Source organism: Anas platyrhynchos, chromosome 5, assembly GCF_047663525.1.
Source record: "Anas platyrhynchos isolate ZD024472 breed Pekin duck chromosome 5, IASCAAS_PekinDuck_T2T, whole genome shotgun sequence".
NCBI classification, from domain to species: Eukaryota; Metazoa; Chordata; class Aves; order Anseriformes; family Anatidae; genus Anas; species Anas platyrhynchos.
In genome coordinates this window covers 17,829,797-17,854,701 of record NC_092591.1, presented here as the reverse complement: position 1 = coordinate 17,854,701, position 24,905 = coordinate 17,829,797, and the positions used below count along the sequence as shown (strand labels likewise).

General features: G+C 37.0%; 1 protein-coding gene across 6 annotated transcripts in view; it reads left to right on the top strand.

Annotated features, from left to right (window-relative positions):
- The window catches only part of TDP1 (tyrosyl-DNA phosphodiesterase 1), a 42,890-nt gene that overhangs the window by 7,508 nt on the left and 10,477 nt on the right, over positions 1 to 24,905 (top strand). For all 6 annotated transcript variants that reach the window (XM_027458088.3, XM_072038369.1, XM_027458090.3 and 3 more), the window contains exons 7-14: positions 440 to 532; positions 2,975 to 3,145; positions 5,636 to 5,714; positions 7,332 to 7,517; positions 7,705 to 7,753; positions 9,858 to 9,924; positions 15,449 to 15,556; positions 17,349 to 17,451. In XM_027458088.3, coding sequence (XP_027313889.3) covers positions 440 to 532; positions 2,975 to 3,145; positions 5,636 to 5,714; positions 7,332 to 7,517; positions 7,705 to 7,753; positions 9,858 to 9,924; positions 15,449 to 15,556; positions 17,349 to 17,451 — 856 coding nt within the window. The remainder of the gene's footprint in view (positions 1 to 439; positions 533 to 2,974; positions 3,146 to 5,635; positions 5,715 to 7,331; positions 7,518 to 7,704; positions 7,754 to 9,857; positions 9,925 to 15,448; positions 15,557 to 17,348; positions 17,452 to 24,905) is intronic.

The following is a 24,905-nucleotide window of genomic DNA, read 5'->3' as shown; positions in this document are numbered from 1 at the left end:
AAAGATTGTGTCATATTTTGTGCAGTGAAGGCCTTTGTGAAGATCTTCTGGTTTCAGGGCAATCTGGTGCTTTTTATGAATTAATCATTTTGACAATTCTCTTATAAAATACAACTTTTTTTATCTGCAAAGTAATATGTTTATTTGAAAGAATATAGCGATTATTGTTCTGAAAGGATTCATTGTTGCTTTTGGAAGTCAGTCACGGGAGATATGAAGCTGTACTCAGGAATAAATCATGATGTTGACAATACACAGCAATAGTTAAATGACATGCAAGTTTGGCATGTGTGTAGGGCAAAACACTTCAACACTACTTTTTATGGAGAACAGAATAAGTCTTTTGAAATTGAGTTTCTTGGAGCATTTTAGAGTTAATAGGTTATTTCCTACTCAGTGTGCTTGAAGCAAATAAAGTGTTATATATTCTATTTTTAAGGAAAATGATGCTGCTGTTATATGAAGAAGGTCTTCGAGTTGTGATACATACATCCAATCTTATTGCTGATGACTGGCATCAGAAAACTCAGGGGTAAGTAACAATCTCTAGCAGGTCTTTTGATTACTTGCTATTGAGTTGTCAGTTTGTATGGCTTGCTCTGTGTTAGGTCTGTTTTCTTGGTTGTGCTAGATATGCAACTCCTCCTGTCATTAAACACCCAAATATGTTGAAAATCAGGCTTTACGTAAGTACTAAAGAGAATTCAAGTTACTGAATCATTTTGACTAATGCATCAAAACAATTGGAAATATGTAATTTAGGCCTTATTGTCTTTACTGGAAAATAATCAGCATTTAGAGCATATGAACCTCAGCTGACCTGATGACATAATAAACACATGATAATCCTTGTACTTTAAATTGTGCAAAGATCTGTTATATAGTAGGTAGTATGGAATTCTCCCCTGGGGAGTTCTGAGGATATGAGAAATAAGGAACATTGTTACAGTCATTGGAGCACTTCTGATGCAATTTAGAAATATACCTATGTGCTCATGACTACTTATTTTGAGATACCAGAAGTATTCACTGGGAAAATGAGATGACTGTATCAGAGACTTGTAAACGTTCTTTGCTCAGTGCTATCACTGGCAACAATGATTCTTAGCTCTGTGCCAGACTGATGTTGTGAAATGTATCAGTACAGTTACAGGAATCACATTGTCAGGGCTAAGGATCTGTCAGTTTTAGATCATCAAATCTAGCTTAGATCTGTCAATCTATTCAGTTTTGCAAGTCCAGCCATTTTTTAGCTTGCGTACAAGGCTGTTTATCAAAATCAGCTCTGAGGTACATACATCTTGATATCATGCATCTCTATCTTGAGACTCTTTTTATTTTTTTATTCCTTTTTTATAAATAAACCATAAGATCAAAAGCATTGAATGATATGGAAGAGGCTGAGGATAGTTTTCCAATAGAGACTAGGTTTCATGAAATGAAGTTATCACTTAAAAATAGGAAAAGCATTTTTTTTTGAGGCATGCAGTTGATCTGTGAGCTCCTTGCAGAAGGATGCTCTGGATAATTAAAAGTTTAAATGGGTTTGGAGGGAAATGGAGTCAAAATCCATGTGAGAATACTGAAAAATAGGTAGTAGCTTCCTGAGATAGAGTAGTTGCTCACCTTTTACGTGTCTGAAGTCTTGGACAGTCCCAGGGGAGATGTAAGTTTAATACTTCTCATAGGTATCTGCTACTTCTGGAGACAGGACAGTAGATCCAATGATCCAGTGCTACAAGTCATAATACGTAAGATTTAAAAAATCTATAAAAATAGATCTAGAGTGGTGGTAGCTGCCAAGGCCTGATCTCTGGTTGCTTTCTACTGTAAATAAAATTCATGTCCTGAGCTGGCTGTTACTTTAAACTCTGACTAGTATCAGATCTCTTATTATGCTAGGACTAAGTGAAATATTAATAATACTATTATAACATTAATATAACAGCCTTCTGTTCTCTTGACCCTTTTCTGGGAGCATTTTTTAGTTAGCGCTCCACAGTAGTTTAGGATTTAAGACTTCTTAGTCAAATGACTTGAAATTGGCCTTTCAGATGTTACCGTCATCTTGATACCATCTTACTGCCAATAAATATGACAAGATTTTGGGGCTTTTCACTTGTCTGAAACAAGTTCTTATAAGGTTTGAGTGGCAAGAGTACAGCCATTGATTTCTTGCCTTTAAGTCTTTTACTTTGGGATGGCTTCAGTATTTTTGACAGCCAGCTTTTCAGAAAGCCAAGGCATGAAAATACTTACATGGGGTGCTTAATATTGTCCTACTTGTCAAACATGCTAAATATTTTTTAGCTTATGCACACTTCAGTAATATGAAATATTACCAATATGATGGGTCACGGGATCCTGTATGTTTTATTGACTCCTGAATTACAAAGGATAACGTCAATGTTTTTGTGGAGTTGACACTGCAGAACATTTGGCTTTCATGGCTATAAGAATGTGTGACTGGGAAGAACTGCTAGATGGTTTTGCCCTGTATAGTACCCACCCCATTTTATTCTGATGGAAATTCTGGAGAGGCAAGTTACCATAAGGTAATTTTAAAGCCATACAGAACTTTCAGACTCTCTAATAGGATTTTTTCTATGTCTCTACAAAACCAATAACTTAGAATGTGTCGCAGTGTTCTATTCATACTGAAAGTATTGATGGAAAGATAACTGGTCAGTAAATCTAAGCTTGGCCTTTAAGAGTAGAGAAATCTGTAAGCATCTGCATGGGTAAATGTGTTTACATTTGTTGTTTTTGTTTGAAGTTACTGGTGTTGTGGTACTGAGCATAAGACTTGATGATTCTGTAGTTGTAAAGCAATGGTAAGTTGCGTTATCTTCAGTAGCATCACAGTAAACTAAATCTGTCAAGAAGTCATTTAGGACCTTTGGATATGCTTTAATGACTTACTAAAACCTTGTGATAATGTGTGGTGTCCTTGTTTTTGTGCCTTTGTTTTTAGAATATGGCTAAGCCCTTTATATCCAAGGCTACCTCAGGGAAAAGCTGGTTCTGCTGGTGAATCTGAAACTAACTTTAAATCTGACCTGATAAGTTACTTGATGGCTTACAATGCTCCTGCACTCAAGGAATGGGTAGATGTGATTCAAGAGCATGACTTATCAGAGACAAGGTATCTCTTGTATTTTTTGTTTATAGTTGTTTGCATGCTTTCTCCCCCCTAATTAAGGCTCTGTGGCTAACATCTATTAGCCAACAAGTTTGTTCCTTAACCTTAGTTGTTTTCAGGCTTAACAGTTCAAATATGGGTCTGACTGTGGGCAGTTGTCAATGGAGCAACAGACTTCATGAGCTGCTCATTCTGGAATTTGAAGACCATGTAGTCCAAAACACATTCTCAGCTTTAAAAAAAACAAACAACACAGAAGCACTCATTTCTGAATAAACTATCACTTAAGTATATATGTGCTAATGTTTTTTGTCATTTTGCTTTGTAAGGAGTTCCCTTTAAATCTTTTATGCAGACTGTGTTGAATTAATCAACTTCTAGTTTAATAAACATGAAAAAAGTGCATCAACAGTAACTTGACAGAGGTGGCCCTAAGTGATAGGGACATGGGGTTTCTTTTAAGTTGGTCTGGGTTAAGTATTTGCTCCAATAAAATTAACAGTGGGGAAAAAAGAGTTGTATTAAATTCTCTCATATGAGAGATCATGTAAGCGAAGGTTATTGTAATGAGGATTGTATTAAGAATAGGCTTCTGTACTTTAAGGCAGAGCTCAATCCATTTATCTATGTGTAGAATTTGGCCCATTACAGTCATAGGTTGTGTGCAATATGCAACATGTTGAGTAATAGCATAGCTTGTCTTGAAACAGTCTTCTCTAATATCACACTGTTATTATTACTTAAAAAAAACACATTCATTTAATTCACATCTAATAGTGTCGTGGTTTAACCCGGCCGGCAGCTAAACACCACGCAGCCGTTCGCTCACCCTCCCCCCTCCCTCTCTGGGACGGGGGAGAGAAATGGAGAGTGAAGCCCGTGAGTTGAGATACAGACAGTTTAATAAGACAAGAAAATAATAATAACAAAAATAATAATAACAATAATAATAATAATGATACAATGGTGATAATACGAAAGTAATAGTATGTACAAACAAGTGATGCACAATGCAATTGCTCACCACCCGCTGACCGATGCCCAGCCTAACCCCGAGCAGTCCGGCCCCCTCCCCCCAGCTAGCCACCCCTATATATTGTTTAGCATGACGTCAGATGGTATGGAATACCCCTTTGGCTAGTTTGGGTCACCTGTCCTGGGTCTGTCCCCTCCCAGCTCTTACTGCACCCCCAGCCTGCCCGTTGGCAGGACAGAGCAAAAGGCTGAGATGTCCTTGGCTTAGTATAAGCACTGCTCTGCAACAATTAAAGCATCGGGGTGTTATCAGCACTCTTCTCATCCTAAGCCAAAACACAGCATTCCACCAGCTACTAGGAAGAAAATTAATTCTGTGCTAACTGAAACCAGGACAAATAGATACATCCAGCACTTCTACAGAAAGACAGTAGTTATTTCAGAAAGAATAAATTTCCTTGGCAACTTAATAGTTCTGCAAGCCAGCAGAAATGTTCAGGGGAAAAAAAAAAGCTGAAAATGACCTTTTGGGCATAGATACTGAAACCATATCTAGCTCAATATGTAAAATGACATGCCTTTTTCATTCAGATAAAATCTTACAAGATCATAAAGAAAGGCGTAGCCTATAGTGAGCTGAGCTCTCCTGAGCTTCTGTTTTTGTACACTTGATGAGCTTCAGCTTGGACAGGTCAGGTGAGCCCTAGTTTATGTGAGTTTATACCTGGTTTAGGAAAGAGGCACTTCCTAGGATGTGGATCAGTTTCTTGCTGTATAAAATATATAGGGATATTCCTGGATAGAACTAGGATTGAGATGTGATGAGGAACAGCTTCTTAAATGAAGATTCTGGGCAAGTTTCCATTCTCAGGACAAAGTCAAAAAGATTACTAAACCATTATTAGAAAGTTTAAAAAAAAAAAAAAAAAGCTGCACTTTGCTTCTGAGCTGTTAAGTACCTGGATGAAATCTTTACCTAAATCTGTTGATTTGTACGTAACAGTAGATTGACTTTACTCAAAATTGCATGCCCAATCAAGTGCAAATAATTCTCATTTGGCAAAGACTTCTGACTATACCTGTCTCTTGTGGTTTTGTGCACAGAAAGAGGTACAGTTCATGCCTCTGCTATAGATCAGCCTGGTGGTGCATGACAGCCATGCAGGATTCTAATAGTTACATACCTGGAAATCTACTTTTCTTCATATTGTAAGTCTTGAGTGAAATATTAAATACTACTTGAGCTATGCAAGGAAAACTTATTAGCATACCTTGAAATTTCACAAACCAAAATACTTCAAAATCTGTTATATATGGTACTTAATTGCTTGGTGTTCTTATTTTTGTGATCCTAAACAGAAGACATGGCCCTCTGCTATGATGTGCAGTACCTTCCACTTCCTGGTGTTAAAATACTCTTCCCGTTGACTTGATTTCCACTGGTTGTATGTTGTTTTTTTTCTTTTCTTGTGGGAGTAGCAAAGCTGCAAATAACTTGGTATTTTTTCCTTTCTGTAGAGTTTATCTGCTTGGTTCTACCCCTGGACGATATCAAGGTATTGATAAAGAAAAGTGGGGTCATCTTAGGCTCAGAAAGGTACTAAAACTGTAACCCCTTTTGTTAATATCATTTTAACTGTAAATGTATTTTCAGAGCATTCTTTAGTTCCTTTTAGCTTTTCCAGCTGTGCTCTGTAATATTTGAAAAAATGGATATATTTTAAATTAACAAAAAACAGAAGCTTGCAATTTACAGCAGTGTAGGTCTCGCATGTTATGTTTCTGAGCTCTGTTACCAAACTCAGCTTGCTGTCTGAAGTGTCATGCCCTTAGAGATATCTGAGGAGGCCCCATCACTTAAATTACTTTATCTGTTCTTGACATTTGTAAAAAGTTTGCTATCAAGATCCAGCCTTCTGTGACTGGGTATCAGACATGGCCTTTTTCAGAGGCTTTTTCTGAGGAATGAGGTGTTGATAAAGACTTCCCTGCATGCAGGGATCAGGCTTGTTTAATTCACTTAACTGTTAAAAATTATTTTTGTTTAACCATCTAGCCAAAAACATGGAATTAAAAAAACCCACTTTGTGTACAGCTGATGTTATCCTTTCAGTCAGATTTTTAGTGTTGTTCTTCTATGTTTAAGATCTTGACTTTTTATTTTTAATCAATAATTAGGATTTTTTAACCCCCTGCATTATTTAAATAAGCTACAATAGTAATTAATTGTACAATATTGCATATCAAGATTTTCTAGGGTCCCTTCTTTTTCAGTCTTCAGTATTAACAGGTGACATGAAATACCTTACTTAAATGCTTCTCATATCTGGGGAATTTTCCATCTGCATCTCCTGATGAAGTGGTGTTTAAAATTCCATGCTGAACTTTTGATGGTATTATCCAGAAATTCTGGTACTGTCCGTGGCAAACTTCAGTGGTGTATAAAATGTCAATTTATCACTTTGTATTGAAAATCAAACCTACTCTTTTGGACTTCCTCTTACGGGTAGAGTATACCCTGTCTGATGTATGTCATCTGCATAGTTTTTCTTGCCTGTAAGACACTGAATGAAAATGAAATAAACCAGAAAAAGTAAAGGATAAAATTCTTGTCACTGTTTGTGTTTTAAGATTAATTTCTTTAATAACAACATAGGTATGTCTGGTAATGCTACAATGAACTCCTTCAGGCATAAGTGCCCTACCTAGAGGGAGGAGAGGTTGCTACTACATAAAACTTAGTATATGCTTATATCCATCTGGTAATAATGTGACTTTAAATTCCATTCACAGCTTAAGAACAACTTGAGAAGAAAACTGAAATAATTCATTTAAATTGTTCTGGTTTTCCTGTCATTACATCTGGGGCTTTACAATGTGAGAATTTTAAGGTCAACAACCACCATATATAAAAAGACTTCTAACGTCTTATGATCTCTGAAGTTTGTAGAAGTTTGTATTTTCTGTTTTTAGGAAAAGCTCCCAAAATTCTTTTTACCGGTAATTTAAGGGTTGGCTCTGATGCTTTTGGATAAAACTGGTGACATTTGATCTTCTAAATGAGCAGTGGGTTTACTTGGAGATCCTGATGACTTTTTTTTAATTGCCAAGTTAGATAGTACGAATGTTAATCTTCCTTGTTGTCAGAAGTGAATACAAGCTCTTAAGGCTTTCTTCCTGTTGAATGTGTTACTGTTTTAATCTTTCTCACCAGCTTTTGAAAGAGCATGCTTCATCAGTACCACCACAGGAGTCTTGGCCTGTTGTTGGACAGTTCTCAAGCATTGGATCAATGGGAGCTGATGAGTCCAAATGGCTGTGCTCTGAGTTCCAGGAGAGTCTGGTGGCTGCAGGCAGCAGAGCGACAGCTCTCCTTAAATGTGATGTTCCGGTCCATTTGGTATGTCTCTTAGGTGCTAATTTTTAAGTTAAGTGCAACTTTATTCTGAAAAATTAAGCTTTTAGTATTTTGTAACATTGGAAATAAGTAGCATGTAACGAGTTTACTTTAAGATGTTTTTTTTACTTGAAAATTGACAGCATATTTAAAGCTGCATTACTAAAGCTAACTTTTTTCCTCCATGAAGGTTTATCCTACTGTGAACAATGTGAGGCAAAGTCTGGAAGGCTATCCTGGTAAGCAGATAAGCAAAAGGAAGTACATTTAGTTTTTTGTGGTCAGTGTCTTGCAAAATGATTTCAGTGCTATTTGAGTGAACCTGAAGTTGTCATCTTGCTGATAACTTGTTTGAACAGCTGGCAGTAGTATCCTTGTAGTATTTTATTATTACTGGGGTTCTGACTCTGGATTTTCTGTTGTAATTGAGTAGAAATACCTTTGTGGGCACTGGTGTGTTTGTGTTAATCTGTATAGTTGTTTATATATCAGCTCTTGACTGGAGTTAGAACAATGGGCATGCTTTGATTTTTGGCAGAAAGCTCCCATTTTTTAGTGTTCATACTTCAAGTTCACCTTGCCTTCTGTGCAGCATTCTACACATCAGATAATGTTTTACTGCTTGTTAGTTATTTTTAATACTGCAATATGCAATTGGTATGATCAGTCTTCCCACATTTGTCTTCATTAAATATTTGTGCAGAAATAATAGCCTCAGCCAACCTGAAAGAGGAAGAGGTACTGTAGTGTTTTGATGCAGTAAAGCTCATTTCTTGAAAGCAAACACTTGGGGCTTACACACATACATGCCGAGGTTGATGTCATTGTGAGGCCATTGATCAGTCTTCAGAAGGTCATGGCAATTGCATGAGATTCCTAAGGACTGAAAGGAAGGAATTATTTCCTATCTTTGGGAAGGGTAAGAAGAATATGAGGACATACAGGCAGGCCAGCCAGTCTCACAGTGATCCCTGGGAAGGTGATTCAGAAAGAAATTGATTGGGAGTAGTCAGCGTGGATTTTTAAAGGAGGGATTTTTACAGGAGAAATGATGTTTAACCAAGTTGATGTCCTTCTGTGATGACTCACTTCATGAATGAGAGGAGTGCACTGGATGTTGTTTAGCTCAACTTCAGTAAGGCTTTCATCATGACTTCCTATAGCATCCCTACAGATAACTTGATGAAGTAAAGGCTAGATGAGTGGAGGCTGAGGTGGGCTAGAAACTAGCTGCGCTACCAGTCGCAAAATGTTGTGATCAATGGCATGAAGCACAGCTGAAGGTCAGCCACTAGTGGTGTGTGCCAAGCATTGATATTAGGACCAAGTATTTAGCATCTCCATGAAGTGCCGAGATGGTGGGGTGGAGTTCCCACTCAGTAAGTTTGCAAATGATATAAATCAGAGGAGTGGTTGCTATATCTGTTGATTGTGCTGTCCTTCAGAGGGATCTATACAGGCTGGAGATTGAGGCTGACAGGAGCTTGATTAAGGTCAGTGAAGGGCAGTGCGAAGTCTTGTACTGTATGGGAATAACACCAGGTACCAGGACATACTGGTGGCTGGCTAGTGGAAAGCAGCTTTGGAGAAAGCAATTTGGTGCTCACTAAGTTGAAGATGAAGCAGCAGTTCACCCTCATGACAACAAAGTCAGCAGCATCCTGGGCTGCACTGAGAGGAGGGTTGACAGCAGGCTAAGGAAAGTGATCCTTCTTCTCTGCTCAGCACCAGTGAGACCACACCTGTGAGAGAGCGCTATGTTAGGGACTTTCCAAGATTTTGTGAGAAGACCTTATGGCTTCTTGAAGGACAAGTTGAATGCATTAAGTTCTGCATCACGTTTCTAATACACAGCACTGATACAACTCAGTATGTCACAAGTGATTTGTCTACGTTAAATTCATTCGAAGAAATTAGTGTGTGTTAGCCAAAGACCAGATCCAATACAAATACAATTTCAACTAAAGAGATTTTGCTTTTTAAAATGTTTTTTTTTTCTCTGAATGCTGCTTGCTTTACACCCTCTTGCTTCTGTGAGTAATGATTGTTGATATCAAGTGGTATCGTAAAAAACTACCAATGCACATTTTCTTTCAAGAGGACTTAATTCTAGAGCCTGTGTTCTAGAAAGAAAGAACAAGTATAAATCTGCTACTTTGTGTTCAGGGACTTGCTACATCTTAAGAATTGAGAGGGAAAAAAATATTTCTTTGGAGCATGTAAATTTTCGAAAAATAAGTCATGAGGATAGAGATAACATCCCCCAAGTCTGCGTTTTTTGTTTTTGTTTTTTTCAGAATGTCTTTCAAAATGTCAATATAGGTGTTCTATATTTTTTTCCAGCTGGTGGCTCCCTTCCATACAGTATACAGACAGCGCAGAAACAGCTGTGGTTGCATACTTATTTTCAGTAAGTTAAACTCTTCTTTGCTTTTGTTTTAGACTCTTACATTTAAACTAAAACTTTTGTATGTTTGAGTGTTAAAAGCAAATTAAGTGGCAGTGATAAGAAGCATGGAATCTTTAAACTCCTTAAAATAAAAGCCTCTAAGTACTTATCTGCTGGTCTCATCTTCTTATACCTGCAAAAATGATACAGAGTACTGTTGCGAATGAAACAAGTAGTCATATTTTGGGTTCTGTAATCTTCTGTTTAGGCTTTCCTTCTCTGCATTGGAATCAAGTTACTTTTTTAGTGCAGTTGTGCTTCACTTTTCTATTTATGCCTCACTGTTAACAGGAGTTCAGCTGAGGCACAGCAGCGTTAGGCTTTGTTTGTTTCAAGTAGAGCAGTCTTGCTCTAAAAATTCTCAGTTCCTCATGGTAATGCCATCTTTTGTCAAAGGTGTCTGACGTTTTCCATTAAAAGCTTCTATTTTCACTTGCTACTAATTTTTGCCAAATTCTAACCATCTGACAAAACCAGAGCCAGATGTCTCCCTCAGGCTGGATCTTTTTAAAATTTTAATTGTTTTTTTGAGAACAATAGGAAAAGTTGTTTTGTGCAGATCAAAAAAAAAAAGTCAAAATCTGGTAACATCTTGCAAGACCACTGGTTTCCATTCATTTCACCAGAAACTTTAACTCTACCAGGCGGAAGCTGTTCCAAGATACTTAGCCCACATTGAAGTACTGCCAGAATTGATGGAGATACTGTAAATATTCAGAGGGCTGGGAATACAACTGCTAGTTGCACAGAGCATCCCCCATTCTGGAGTGAGCATGATTGCTACTGTGAGCCTTGCTAGCCAATGTCCAGCCTCAGTTCTCCTCCTTCTGTAAGCATATACCTCATAAGAATCTTACTGGAAGAAAACCAATTCTGTTCAATTAGTCTCTTTAGCACACAGAACATTCCTTGGTAATAACATTCATTGTATTATTCCTGTTCAATAAGAACACTCCACATACCTGTATCATTGAATATATTCATGTCCTTCTCTGGCAGCAAAAGAGCTGTTTTAAATTCATCTGTTGAAGTGGTTGCAAATGACAAGTGGCCCTGCATAATTGGCTCTGTAGTGAGTGTCCAAATGTAGATTCTTATCCTGCAGTAGTAATACAAGACACTGGCACTTGAGGAGAGCCTGCATGTAAGCCGTTAACACAGTGGATGACAAAACAGCTTCTTATGCATGGTAGTAACCTGAGAGAGAGAAAAAATGGTAGGTCCTTTTTCAGTAATATTAAATATAAGATGACCTATTTTAAAGACTTGAAGGCTTTGGGCAGTAGAGGAAATAGAAGGAATTTGTCTTTACCTCACTGGAACGTAATGCAAAACCATTAAGGAAGTAGGGAACCTACCAGGGTTGAAAGAAGAGAAATACATCATGCTTAAAGCAAGGGTGAAGGAGTAGCTCATTTTTAGAAGCACGGAGAGATCTATGGAGTAAGAAAATTGTGGTGTATGTTCTCCTCTAAAGAGGTAGAACCTATGCAAATTTTTATGTCTATGGACTGCTTTTTTAATTCTTCTAGCAGTTGAGTGTAATATAGTAATATAGCTCTGAATTGTGATTTCTCAGAAGTAATTTCTCAAAAGAACAAGATGACTAAACTTAATATCGTTTTCATTTTTCTTACCAGAACAGAACAAATGAAAACTAGACTACTCTGTTAAATTAGCTAGTGCATAAGTGGTACAATTGCTCAATTTTTCTTTGATAGAGTGGCTGTCTTTTCCATTCAGTATTACTCATTGATAAGGAGAAACATATAATCCTCAATGATTTCATTACTACTTTTTGAAGCAGTTGATTTTCTTAAGAGTACATAGAACATTGCATTTTAATGCTAATTTTAATTGAGTAATGTTTAATAGCATGTCTTATGTTTATGCAGTTACCTTGTCAAATACTTATTTTCAAAACATGAAAGTTGGCTTGACAAAACCTTGTTTGACTTGTCAGTGACAAGTCTGTAATTGGTTATATTGTCTGTTCTTAGAGCATTGTGTATTCTTTAGGCCTTTAGAGTTTTGAAGAAGAATAATCTCTTCTCAATTTGAAGAACAACAGTCGTTCCCTTAACATCATAAAAGATGAGAGATGAAGCATTTACACAGAGGACCTACTGTTCTCTTGTGGTGGAGACTAATGGTATGAGTTCTCTTCACTATGTTCTAGCCTTCTTGCCAGTATTTCAAGATAGAAAGCCCATTCACTATTTGAAGTTAAGAACTAAATGATGAAAGAGGTGATGTTGTAGAAAATGAGTTATTTCTGGCTCTGCTTCTGTGTTGAATGTGTTTGCATTGGATTTATTTTCAGGATGTTAGGATTATCTGGCTTCCCTGCCTCAGTAGCTCGACTTGAAAAGATGGGGTGGAGGGAAGTTGTGTTTGCTCCTTTACATCATTTGTGCCAGAAATGTCAGGCATTAGTGGTGAATGATATTTTTTGTATGTCTTCCAGCTAAATGCACTGCAATTGCAGTGTCTCTTCTTTTCAAACTCAGAAATTTACCAGATAGTAAAACACTTTTTATCACAAATATTAAAATTTTTTAAAAAATACTTCTGAAATACTACAAGTAAATAAAGTAAATAAATTTGTGAGCATTCTTATCTGTAGTGCTGCACAAATATCTTTTGCAACATAGAATACTTGCCTTATTCAAAGTAGAGAATTCATGTAATTACCCACACTCCTTGCCCCGTCCACCCCCATCCCCCACCCCCACCCCCCCAAAAAAAAAATACTAAAAAAATTATGTGAAACTCAAAGGCAGCTATTGGAAAAAGAGAGGGACAGGGCAGGTAAAAACTCTTTGTGTTTTAAGAGTAGGAAAGTAGAGGGACCCTTCAATTCAATGCTTTGACTTAATTACACCTAATCATAAATGTGTAATTAAAAAAACTTTGGACTGAAATGGCACAAAAGACTGAGTAGTAAGTTAGTGATAAAAATTTCAGGAATAGTGTTGTCTAAAGTCAGTTAAGCTAGTAAAATCTTAAAACAGCAAAAAGCTCTCATGTTTTACTGGTCAAATAGTTGATTTAAATCTACCCGTACAACTTTTCCTTACTCACACTTGTGCCTTCAGTTTAGACTATACTGTGACCCATTTAACTGTCAAGAAAATAACTACTTTAAGCTGTGGTTTTGGTCCATAAAGTACATCAAAGCTAGTTTCATTTAACTTACTGTATTTACTGTGTGACTGAATTTTGAGAGATTGAATATGCTGGAAATTTATTGCAAGATGATACCAGCCCTTTCTGCAACCTCTGCCAGCTACACTGATGAAAAGTTTACAAATCAAAATATGTTAAGTCAGTTTTACTAGAATTAGCCTCAATTTGTTGTATTATTATATATTCTTTTTTTTTTTTCACTCTTCTAAACAACTGATCTCATATCTTCAGGCTTCTTGTAATCTTTCAGCTATTTTTTTCTAAAACATGTCAGGACAGTTTCATGATGAAGTTGAAATTTAGCTGTATTAAAAATCAGAAATGCCTGACTGAAACCCCTTCCAATTCATTCGACTTGTCATTCTGGTAAGCAGTTCAGTTACGTGCTTGCTTTTAGGCTGAATTGAGAACATTTCTTAACTACCTCTTTGCTAATAGCGATTTTACTAAAAGCATCTGAGATTTTCAGTGAGGTAGTAAATAGTATATTACTAAAAAACATAATCACTTTCCTCTTTTTATCCATATATATTAGAGCTGCCCTATTGAAGGAAGTATGGCCAAAATATATGTTCTCTTATTTTAACTTTCTGGAATACTGGTTTCAATTGCTTTTAGTTACTACAGTAATCTAAATGCAGTTAGCATTATGTAGGTGGAAGAGGACTGGTAGTACTGCTAAAATGCAGTACTCAATTATATCTCTCTGAGATAAGGAGGTAAGAAGGATTTAGACAGATATTAACTACAAAGATACTGGGATATGGGGAGAGAAGTTTGTGTTCAAGTAAGGTATTGAGATGAAAAATCTTTTTTTAAAAAAGGCGTTTCGTTGCTGATTCTATTTCTTCCTGCTTTTCACTTCTATAATCTTACTGGAACATCTTTAACTTTCTTTGTGCTTTATCTCCCATCTTTGCAGAAGAAAACTTAATGTTTGCCTGAACTGTTAGTTGTGAGATGAAAGATGTTAACAATTACTCATGGTATTGTTACATAGTATGTATGATGTGAAATAATGTAATATACTTCTATAGAAGTTTGAGTTCTGTAGGGGACCACTAGTTAGCTGTTCTACATATCTTAACCTACTCTTCAGAAAACAAATTCAATGTGGTATGCATCAAAATAGAAAGAAGTTTTGAGCAGTGTTTCAAGTCTTGCCCTTTCAGAATATCGTACCAGTTCTGCAAAACGGTAGGTTTTCATCTGAGGATAGGCATGTTAGAGTAACCAAATCTCAACTGCTGAACTGCAAAGCCTCTTGACTTACTTGCGTGAAAGTTAGTCCTGAAAGTCAGTTCGAGTAATTCAATCATTTCCAGGCCTTCCACTTCCTGAATTTTCTTAGGCTTTTAAATGAACGAAGCTCACTTGAGGTTTCTGAGAGCTGATAAATTTTTTTGATCAACCTTTCAGAAAAGAATGCCAAATTAGTAAAAGAAGATTGACAACCAAAACCAGAGCATATTAATTAGTATTACATTCCGAACCTAGGGAAGACAAGTCTCTGGTTTAATGTAGGTGTATTTGGAGGCCCTCTCACTTCCTGATTTTGAGTGAGGGCTAACAGTTAAGTGGAAAGTGCTTGTGGACACCATGGTTACACACCTTCAGTTCTGTACATACCTTTACTGGTTACTTGCAGTTGAGTTCTGACAACCAACAATTGATATTGAATTACCCCAGCAACGGTTTATGGTTTTGAACTGGTTATTGTGTGTGTGTGTATATATTTAACCTCTACTGTGTTAAGTCCTCAAGTTTCTCAGTGGCTTAGGGGCATAGAGAAGGGAAGAGGAAGGATAGCGTCATTGATCTGCTCCCTGCTTCTACTTTATGTTTAATGCATTGTAATAACTTTGGGGAATTCTGCAAGGCTTAATTTGGTGCCAAGACAATGCTCATTTGTTTAAAGACACAACTATTGATTGTCTTCAAAGAAGGAAAATTGGCTGGAAGTTTGGACTTGGTTTCTTGAGTGCTGTTTGGAGTGGAAGAATGGAAAACTCTTTAGGGGATTCTAATACACTGAGGAGAATGTCTGTCAGGGTTGTTTGTAGTAAGAAGAATTATCCTGCCTGTTTGGCTTACATTAAGATTATGGATTTCAAGATTAAAAATTAAGTTTAATGAGGTATTTTCAACCTTTTCTGTAAGGTATTCAAGTATTAAATGTGGTAAAGAAAGATAGTATCAAAACATGGCATTGTAGCATGGTGAGTATATGTGGGTTTTGCTTTTTAATCAAAACACAAATATCTGAAAAAACATTCACTTTCTTCTGTTTCTCTAGCAAATGGTCAGCAGAAGTCTCAGGTCGAAGTCATGCTATGCCTCACATTAAGACATATATGAGACCCTCTCCTGACTTCAAAAAGATTGCATGGTTTTTAGTTACAAGGTAAATAACTAACTGTACACCTCTCACTTTTACATGACTTCATTTTTTAAGTTCTCATAAATTGCAGGTACAGGTGAGTTACTACTGTAATCATACTGCTATAATTAGTATTAGGAACTTTTGTCAATATATAATGTTTTTTTGATACATTCTCAGGGACTTTCCTTTTAGACAGTCTGATTCTTTTACAGGTAATTTAAATGAAAGTTTTAGTGGAAATGGAACTGACCTTAAAATAGCTAAGTGTGTATGTACATTTATATATCCAATGTATATCTGCATTCATATACATACACACAAAGTAAGAATATAAATTTTCCATTGTTAAGAAAATGCTTGTAAGAAACAAGATAACGCTACTTAGAAAAGCTAGACTAAAGAATCAGTTGCATGTTGTGAGAACTTAAATATTAGAGATGCTTTGACTCTGTTCTTAGCATTTCCTGAAAGCACATGCCAAATTTTACATATTTAGAAGACATGTAAGAAACCCTTAAAAGTACTCCCTTAATGGTGACAACCCAAATTGTTCTCTGGGCTGTAACTTGCAGTTTCAGGGTCCAGCATCAACGGAAGTAATAAATACTTTCTAAACCTTGGGCTGAGTTTCTCTAAAACATGCTGGATATGTTGGCTTGTCCATTGACTGCTACAAAATAGAATGGGTTTGGGTTAAGGTTAAGTTTATCCTTGTGCTGGCTTATTGTTATGAAACATAGATATCTAATATTTAGAATCTGGCCTCTTGTCAGATTGAGTTGCTCAGCTGTTTAACTTCAAGTACAGATGATATTCTTATTGCATCTTTTTTTGCTCCTTTGGATTTCTTAACATGAGGGGAGGATGTGTTACTGTGAATGAAAATGTAGATTTGTTTAATTACTGGAAAAAAGTGACTTGTGTAACTATACATCCGAAAGCTTATGATGTTTGTATCATTCCTCTTAAAATGTTCAGTTACTTGATTTTTTTCTCTATATTCTGGCTTCTTAAATTTCATTGGTTACTGATACTATTGTAGGTTGTAGTATCAGTGATTAAAGTGGCAGTTAAAAGATATAGATGTCATTTAAATGTGATGCTAGTCCACCTGATATAGAAATTCATGGCTATTTTGACTTTTCTTCTTAATGTCTTTTCCCTTCCACCATATGCTACTATCAAAAAACATCTAGTGTGTTTGTTGGTTTAAGTATAATGTTTAGGCTCTGTATTATTCTGTAAAAGTAGGTTATGAGAACAGTTCTGTATCTTTCTGTCTCAATGTACTTCATAGCCAATACTGATGCAGGATTAATACTGCTGCTGAATAGCATGTTAAAACAAAGATATTCTTACTTGATAATACTTGTGTTTATGAATGTGTCTAAGTACCTTTTGTTCCTAACATTTTGTTCTATGTTTTAACACTTGCAAAAATGTTCTATGCTAAATATCTTATAACTAGTCATAATTTAGTTAGCCTTTAATCTTCTAATGTTGTTATATTGAAGCTATTTACCAATTTTAAGTTCCTTTCTGAAATGCGTGGAGAAGATCCCAAAGGCTGAATCTCTTCATATCTCTGTATGAGATGAGCAGGCTTGTATAATTATCTGCATGTATTCTATCAATTCTCTTCTGATTATTGCCTCTGCTGCTCCCACCACCCAAATCACTTTTTAGTAAAAATTGGTTTGACTGAAGTGAAGTTTTCCTGGTAGAAGTGTTGCTACAGCTGTAGTGCATTGCTACAGCTTCAGCATTTTTTGCTCTGAAGATTATTCCTTGCTGAAATGCTTTCTCTTTTCAGTGCCAATCTATCTAAAGCAGCGTGGGGAGCTTTGGAGAAAAATGGCACCCAGCTGATGATACGCTCGTATGAACTTGGAGTCCTTTTCTTGCCTTCAGCATTTGTAAGTTCATAGTTTGAGTACAAATTCTGGGATGTGCTAAGAATGTGACAGAATAATCTAGTTATGAGCTTCTGTGTTTCCAGGTTAGAAAGCTTGTAGCAAATGGAGTTTGTACAAGTCATTTTTTCAAATGGTAATAGGCTGTTTTCCTGCACAGCAAGTATGGATTTGGTATTGATGTGACTTTTGTCATGTTGTTAAAAGGCAATAATACTTTACAATGCTAATTAATGTTGCTGGTGAGGATGATCAAATCCCTTTCATACTTAAATCTATTCTGAGTGAATATTCACAAGGAAGTGATGTATATGGATTGTAACTTCAAAAACAAATCCTAATTTTAAACTGATTGTTCATGCTTTCTGACATGTATTCGTGAAGCCACATGACTTTCTTCTCATACTTTCTGCTCTGAGGAAAAAATTCTCAGATGTGTTGTCTTAAATTCCTATGTTGATTTTAGAACATCTTCCTAAGAGTCTAGATGCTGAAATATTTTACTTTCCAAACCTAGGACAGCAATCTCAGTATATAGAAAACAGGTTCTACCCCAAATACACATTTTAGCGTGTGGAGGACTAGGAGACATAAAAATGTTTCAGTGAGACCCAAGACCTATCCAGCTTATATCCAGTCTGAGTGCAGCCTTTTTATGCTATGGGGATTATCACAATAAACGGTATCTGTTAGCTCTATAGCATGTTCCCTGGGATTTATTTGAAGACTTACAAGAATGAAAATTGTCCAGAGTAAGTTAGTGCCACAACTTGGATTATCTATTAACACGTCAGGTTCCTTACTGAGCTAATTTTGTTGGGTGTTAGCCCACACAGAATCCTGTGGTACTGAGTTCTGTGATTTAATTGTGCATTGTACTTGAAAAATGGACGACTTCTTGTTTTTCCTCTCTTAAATTTGGTGCCTGATAGTAGGGAGATATGAGTTTGCTCATGCTGCTTACTGCTTCTTTCTTGTGAACCTATTGGTACCAAAATGTTATTAACAGTACTTAGTCTATGATCAGAAGCCATTCAAACTTTTTCCTCGGTGAAACTTATACTTTTCTGGAGAACAAATGGCGAATTTCTCTGAAAGAGTTTGTATGCCAAAAATCCTCAAACATTTTTTCTGAAGAATATGTATTTCACAGAATCACAGAATTTCTAGGTTGGAAGAGACCTCAAGATCATCGAGTCCAACCTCTGACCTAATGCTAACAGTCCCCACTAAACCATATCCCTAAGCTCTACATCTAAACGTCTTTTGAAGACTTCCAGGGATGGTGACTCCATCACCCCCCTGGGCAGCCTGTTCCAATGTCTAATAACCCTTCTGGTAAAGAAGTTCTTCCTAACATCCAACCTAAAACTCCCCTGGCGCAACTTTAGCCCATTCCCCCTTGTACTGTCACCAGGCACGTGGGAGAATAGACCAACCCCTACCTCAATACAGCCTCCTTTAAGGTACCTGTAGAGAGCGATAAGGTCACCCCAGAGCCTCCTTTTCTCCAGGCTGAACAATCCCAGCTCCCTCATGTTTTGTCACTTCTGTTGATCAGTAATGTACTCCCAAATGAATATCTGCTAATGTTAGAACTTCATAAAAATATTTACTTACCATAACTATATATTATATATAATTTTATTGTCTCCTAAATTTGTCATACCAAGATTTGGTAGTTTATGGCTGTAGCTCCACTGACACTTGAGGCATTTATGTAGTGGTGTGGTCTTCGTCTCAGATGGATACTGAATCTTATGTTCTCAAGCTTGGTTTCTGTGGAATACAACTTTAAGATAATGTGGATTGGTTAGAGACTGAAACAAGAACATCCTATGACTACCTATAGCAGGAAGCGTTGGTAACATAATAATGAAAGGTTGCACAAAAAAATTGCTTAAACTTCCTGCACAAAAGCAACTGACATCAAGGGATAAAATAATACTCTAAGAAGTTGGCTGCAGTTATCTCCAGATGCTGCTGAGCAAATAACTTGCTTGTGGCAGTGAAATGATTGTACTTCTGGGGATTTTTTTAACTTAATGATGATAGCTGATCAGTAGATCGAGCAGTCATTCTATATAAAATTAACATTCTTTTTCTGACTCATGTTTTCCATGCATTGCTAGCTTTTTGAAAACATATTTCAAATGGGTAGAAAGTCAGTAATAAAGTTAACATAAGTCTCTTTACCAAGAATGACTGTACCTGTAGGCTTTAAAAAACAAATCTGAGAATATTTGGCTTGCATGCCATCCTGAACCTTCAGTTCTATATGGAATTTCTTGCACATGGACCAGGAGAAGGAGGATTGCCAGAATATCTTTTAGAGGGCTAAAATTTATGGAGGAAAAATCTTGAAGTTTCTTCCCTACTCCTAAAATCATAGTAGTTTTAATGCCTGTGTTCCTTTTCATGAGTTTTTTCTCTAACTCAGTTTCATTAAAATCAAGCTCTTTTTGTTGAAAATAAATGTATGTTTAGGGGCATTTAATAATCAGAAAGATAAATATTTTTGAAGCACTCAAATACTGTAATATTTCAGCAGTCTGAAGTTAACAATTTACTTTATTTGCGAGTTAGTTTGACCTTTCTACTGTTAAACACCCAGAAGGATGAAAAGTCATTTAAACCAAAATTATTAAAGCTTTTGTTTCTGCTTGCAGGCTAGTCATAGCAGTTGGAACAAACGTTATTTAGCCATTTGTTAAGAGACTGAAAATTACTAAAAATAGAAGTGTATTTTTATTCTTATGTTGTATCAAAAAGACATTGGATTTAAGTTTGTCAAAGCAAAGTTTACTGATGATTAAAAACACATTGAATATTCATTAAGCATCTGCTCCAGCCTTTAGCAGAAGCCTATGGGCCTGTTTACACAGAAAATTCAGTTAGTTTGCTATAAATCCCATGTGAGCACTCTACTAGTAATGACAACTAGTTTCAATAAATATTCAGGGGTGAGCAATTCATAACAAAGCTCAAGTTTTGTGGTCAGTGGGAGGGGAGGAGAGGGAAGACATTAGGGGACTGCTTTCTCTCCCTTTGACAAACCACTTCCCTCTTTGTTTAGGAACTGGAGAGAATTCTGTTCAGTTGAGGGAAGGTTATATTGCTTTGAATTTTCTTTGAAGGCTTTCCATTAGTTTTGGTCATATTCTTTGTCCATATACATTCTAAATTTGTTTATAAAATGAACGCAGGAGAACACTGTAGAATGTTCAAGCAGAAATACAGACTGGGCTGAGAATGGATTGAAAGTGGCTCCTTGGAGAAGGACCTGGGGGTGTTTGAGAAGCTCAACATGAGCTGGCAATGTGTGTTTGCAGCCCATAAAGCCAACTGTATTCTGGGCTGCATCCAAAGGAGTGTGGCCAGCAGGGTGAGGGAAGTGACTGTCCACCTCTGCTCTTGTGAGACCCCACCTGGAGCTCTGTGTTCAGCTCTGGGGCCCCCTGCACCAGAAGGACATGGACCTACTAGAATGAGCCCAGAGGAGGGCCACAAAGATGATCAAGGGGCTGGAGCACCTCTCCTGTGAAGGCAGGCTGAAAGTTGGGGTTGTTGAGCCTGGAGAACAGGAAGCTCCAGGGAGACCTTACAGCAGCCTTTCAGTACCTAAAGGGGGATACAGGAAAGCTGGGGAGGGACTTTGTAAGGGAGTGCAGTGATAGGACAAGGAGTATAATGGTTTTAAACTAAAAGAGGGCAGGCTTAGATTAGATATTAGGAGGAAGCTTTTCATTCAGAGGGTGGTGAGGCACTGGCACAGGTTGTCCAGAGAAGCTGTGGACGCCCCATCCCTGGAGGTGTTCAAGGCCAGGTTGGTAGGGCTTTGGGCAACCTGGTCCGGTGGCAGTTACTGCTGTCAATGGCAGGGGTTTGGAATTAGATGATCTTTAAGGTCCCTTCCAAACCGTTCTCTGATTCGATGTATAAAAGTCCTTGATTTAAGATAATGGATATTCTGATTTTCATTTTGATCACCCTTTTGGTAAAGGCAACAAGGTGGTCCCTTTCCCTCAGTTCCAATCACCACTGTGTTCAAAAGATCAAGTTTTCCTACTGCTATATTGCTCTGATTTATTTTTTTTTGCTATTAGTTGAAGCAGCAAGCAGTGTGGAGACTTCCTGCAGTACAGAAGAGTCACTGCTGAAAGTTCAGGTTGGACCAACAAATAAGGGGTTGCAAAATGTTTGTCTTGTGATGTTTGTAGTAGGAAAAGGGAGGGAGAATTAATAATTGCACTGGAGCAATTAACAAACTAGTCTCATAGTATGCCTCTAAGGTTCTATCAGATTGATTAGATAAGTGGGATTTCTCCATTGTAAATCCACTCCAGTGCTCTTAATATCTGATTGTTGTGGCTTTCCCTTACAGCTTTAAGGCTGTAGTAGTTATGCTGCTTTATCTAACATCCTTGGAACTTTGTCAGCCTTACTTCCAAATTCCGTACTGAAGTTCTAGTTTTCATCTTGGGAGCGTCCACCTTCTCTGCCCATAAGACAAATTGTCATGAAAAATGCAGCTACTGTGTTTTGTTGTAATTTTAAGTGGAAAATAAATGTTAAATTTAGTATAGACTGTCAAATTGTGAAATTTAGGGGCCAGTATTTCTAAAACTGAACTTTCACTTGTATACCATACATGGAAGTATAAAAAAGTTGCTTTTGGGGGAGAGGTAGGGGTGGGTAGGAATGAAGAGGGGTTGTTTAGGAACCTGCTAGCTTTCCAAGAGTGCTGAAACACAGATATCAGGAGGATGAGTCACTACCAACAAGTGAATGAGTACTGCTTGAAACAAATCTAACTGTAGGCATCAAGGATTTTGAATCCTTGGCTGATGGTTTTTTATTATTGCAGTGTGAATTTATCCTTAGGATGCATGCATAACACAATCTCATATCTGAAAACCAAAAATAGTTTAATGCATGCAAGATATTTTTTGAGAATTCCCAGCTGACAGTTATAGCAGCAGAGTTCTGTGAAATGCTGGAACTGTCCAAGAACTGGAGGTAGTACAGAGCTACGATAAGTAGTAAGATTACTATGCTAGCAGTGTCCATGCTAGTTTAAGGTTTCCTCAGGCATACCTGCACAAGTTGCTGCTGCTATGGTGACGTGCTATTCAGTAAGTGCATTTGTAATATTTCAGTAGATAGCGATGCTTTTGGCAATTGTTTTCCTTCCATGCAGCTTCAGGATTCAGTATTTCTAGAATATGGTTCCAAATACCTCCAGATGAGAGCTAATGTCGTATCCGTAACTTGGGTAACTTACTTCAAGGCTTTTTTCCAGCCAGGTGACACTGGATTCTCTTAGAAGAGGATCTGACCCTTGTGATCCCCATCTGTCAAAAATCATTCACTTCAATGGTATCATTAACCTTTAGAGATAAGAATTACTGTCTGTTGGCCCCATTCTTCATTATCAAATTTTTTGGAAGGCTTGTGGAAGTTTCGTACCTACATTCAATAAAAGAGTAAGCCATCTCAAAACTCAGTGGCCAAAAGCAGATGCTTATGGAAACATACAATGGGTATGTATATGGTAATTTCTCTGAAAGTTTCCTGAGTTAGAGGCAATATAACATCTTCTGTTAAATGCCTGTAAGCTCCTGGCATTCACAGCATGCTGTAGCTGAGTTTAACACTGTCACAGGAAGCACAGTGTTTTGAAACTGGTTTCATTTGATGTCTTTCTCATCTTATACTGGAAGAGGCAATAAATGTGATCCCTATTCACTCTTTCCATGCCACTCCTTCTGTAGGCTGTTACATTTTTCTAGGATGAAGAGTCCTAAACCTGCTCAAGCAAATGAGAAAGCTGTTCATCCAAAATTGACAGAAATGTGTATACATGAGAAACATATGTCTAATATCATACTTCATTATAAATTCTGGTTTGATTTTATGTTGAGTAGTGTGGTTAAAATATATGCAATATAAAGGTGCTTCATGCAGGAAATGCAATACTTCCTACAGACCTCTCAGCTTTCTTCTTAAATTGCAAAAGCAAACATGCTCCTGTACAGGTGGCTGTACTGAAATCTGTCAGCATTCATGAGATGGTTTCATGTTTGAGTTTCAGACCTCAGAGTGTGATTTCATTGCAGCTGTATTTCCTTTCTTTACTGGGAAACACCAGTGGAGACACCTTGATAACGAGGAGGTAGCTGTGGAATCAAATATCTGTACTTCCTTTAATGCCCATTAAATCATCTGATACTCAAGTTGCTATGCTTAATTTGTTAATCTATTGTATGTATATGCCCTGCAGTTAACTATGCATTACAGATTTTCTTAGATAACTTAGTTTGTTGTGAAGACTTCTGTTGGTTCAGTATGGTTTTAACATACTATGTGTTAGAGTAGTCCGATTTAGGTGAAGATAATGGAGAGAGAGAAATAGACTAACACATTTCTAGAAACTTTTTAAAGTTCATCATTAGAAATTTGCAGAATAAAATGAGACAAAGTGATTTGAAACAACTAGAGCATTCCTACATCAAGAGACTCAATACACTCTAGCTGTTGGAATGCCAATTTAACACTGCTAATTCCTGATAATTCTGTTTCTTCAGGCTGTTTCATGCAGTTTGGTTGTAGTTAGTGACACCGATTTTGATAGCTATAACTTGCATACCACACATTTAATATTTTTAACGCTAAAATAGCTGCTAGCTCTCCAACCTCTACTTTCTGTTTTCTGCTGAATACAAGCTTGGAAGTAGATAGCTTCTTCATTGCCATCTTTCGGCTGCCAGCGTTTTTGTGTTTTTTTCTCTTTTTTTCCAAACGCTTTCCAGCACTTATGCTTTGAGGTTGGGTATTGGCCTAGTGTGCAAATCCAGACTTACAGAAATATGTTGAATGGTTGTTCTCAACACAGCTGCAGCTGTTATCATTTACAATTTTAGTGTTTAGTGAAAAATCAGCTGATGCAGACATTAGATCATAAGCTTATATTGATTTTGAAAAGTAATGTTTATAGAGTCACAGGTCGTGTCTTCTGTTGGAACTGCATTTCTCCTGCATCTCCCTTTTTATCTCTGTTTCTTGCCTCATATCTTCATTGTCATTCATGTTCAAGGTTGCTCTTTCAGCTGCTGGGGATTTCTTTCCAAAGGTTGGAATAACTCAAATCTTTAACACACAAAATGTTGAAAGAAGCCCTTCACCTAATGGTATGGAGTTGTTCAGAGAAGCATGTTAAAATCCTCTAAGGATTGGAAAAGCAGTCTTCCACAGTGTCTGTGTCTGATAAGGTTGGAAGATTGCTTAACTAGCCCAAAATGTTTGTGGAATACTTAAATCTTTTAAAAGGAATGCTGAAGAATGTGGTACTAGCCAGCAAGCTTCTGGAAATAAAACCTCAAAGAAAGAAATATAGTAGTTGTGATTAAACTGAGAGATTACCTGTTACTGCTACTTAGTGGTATCAGATACTATAA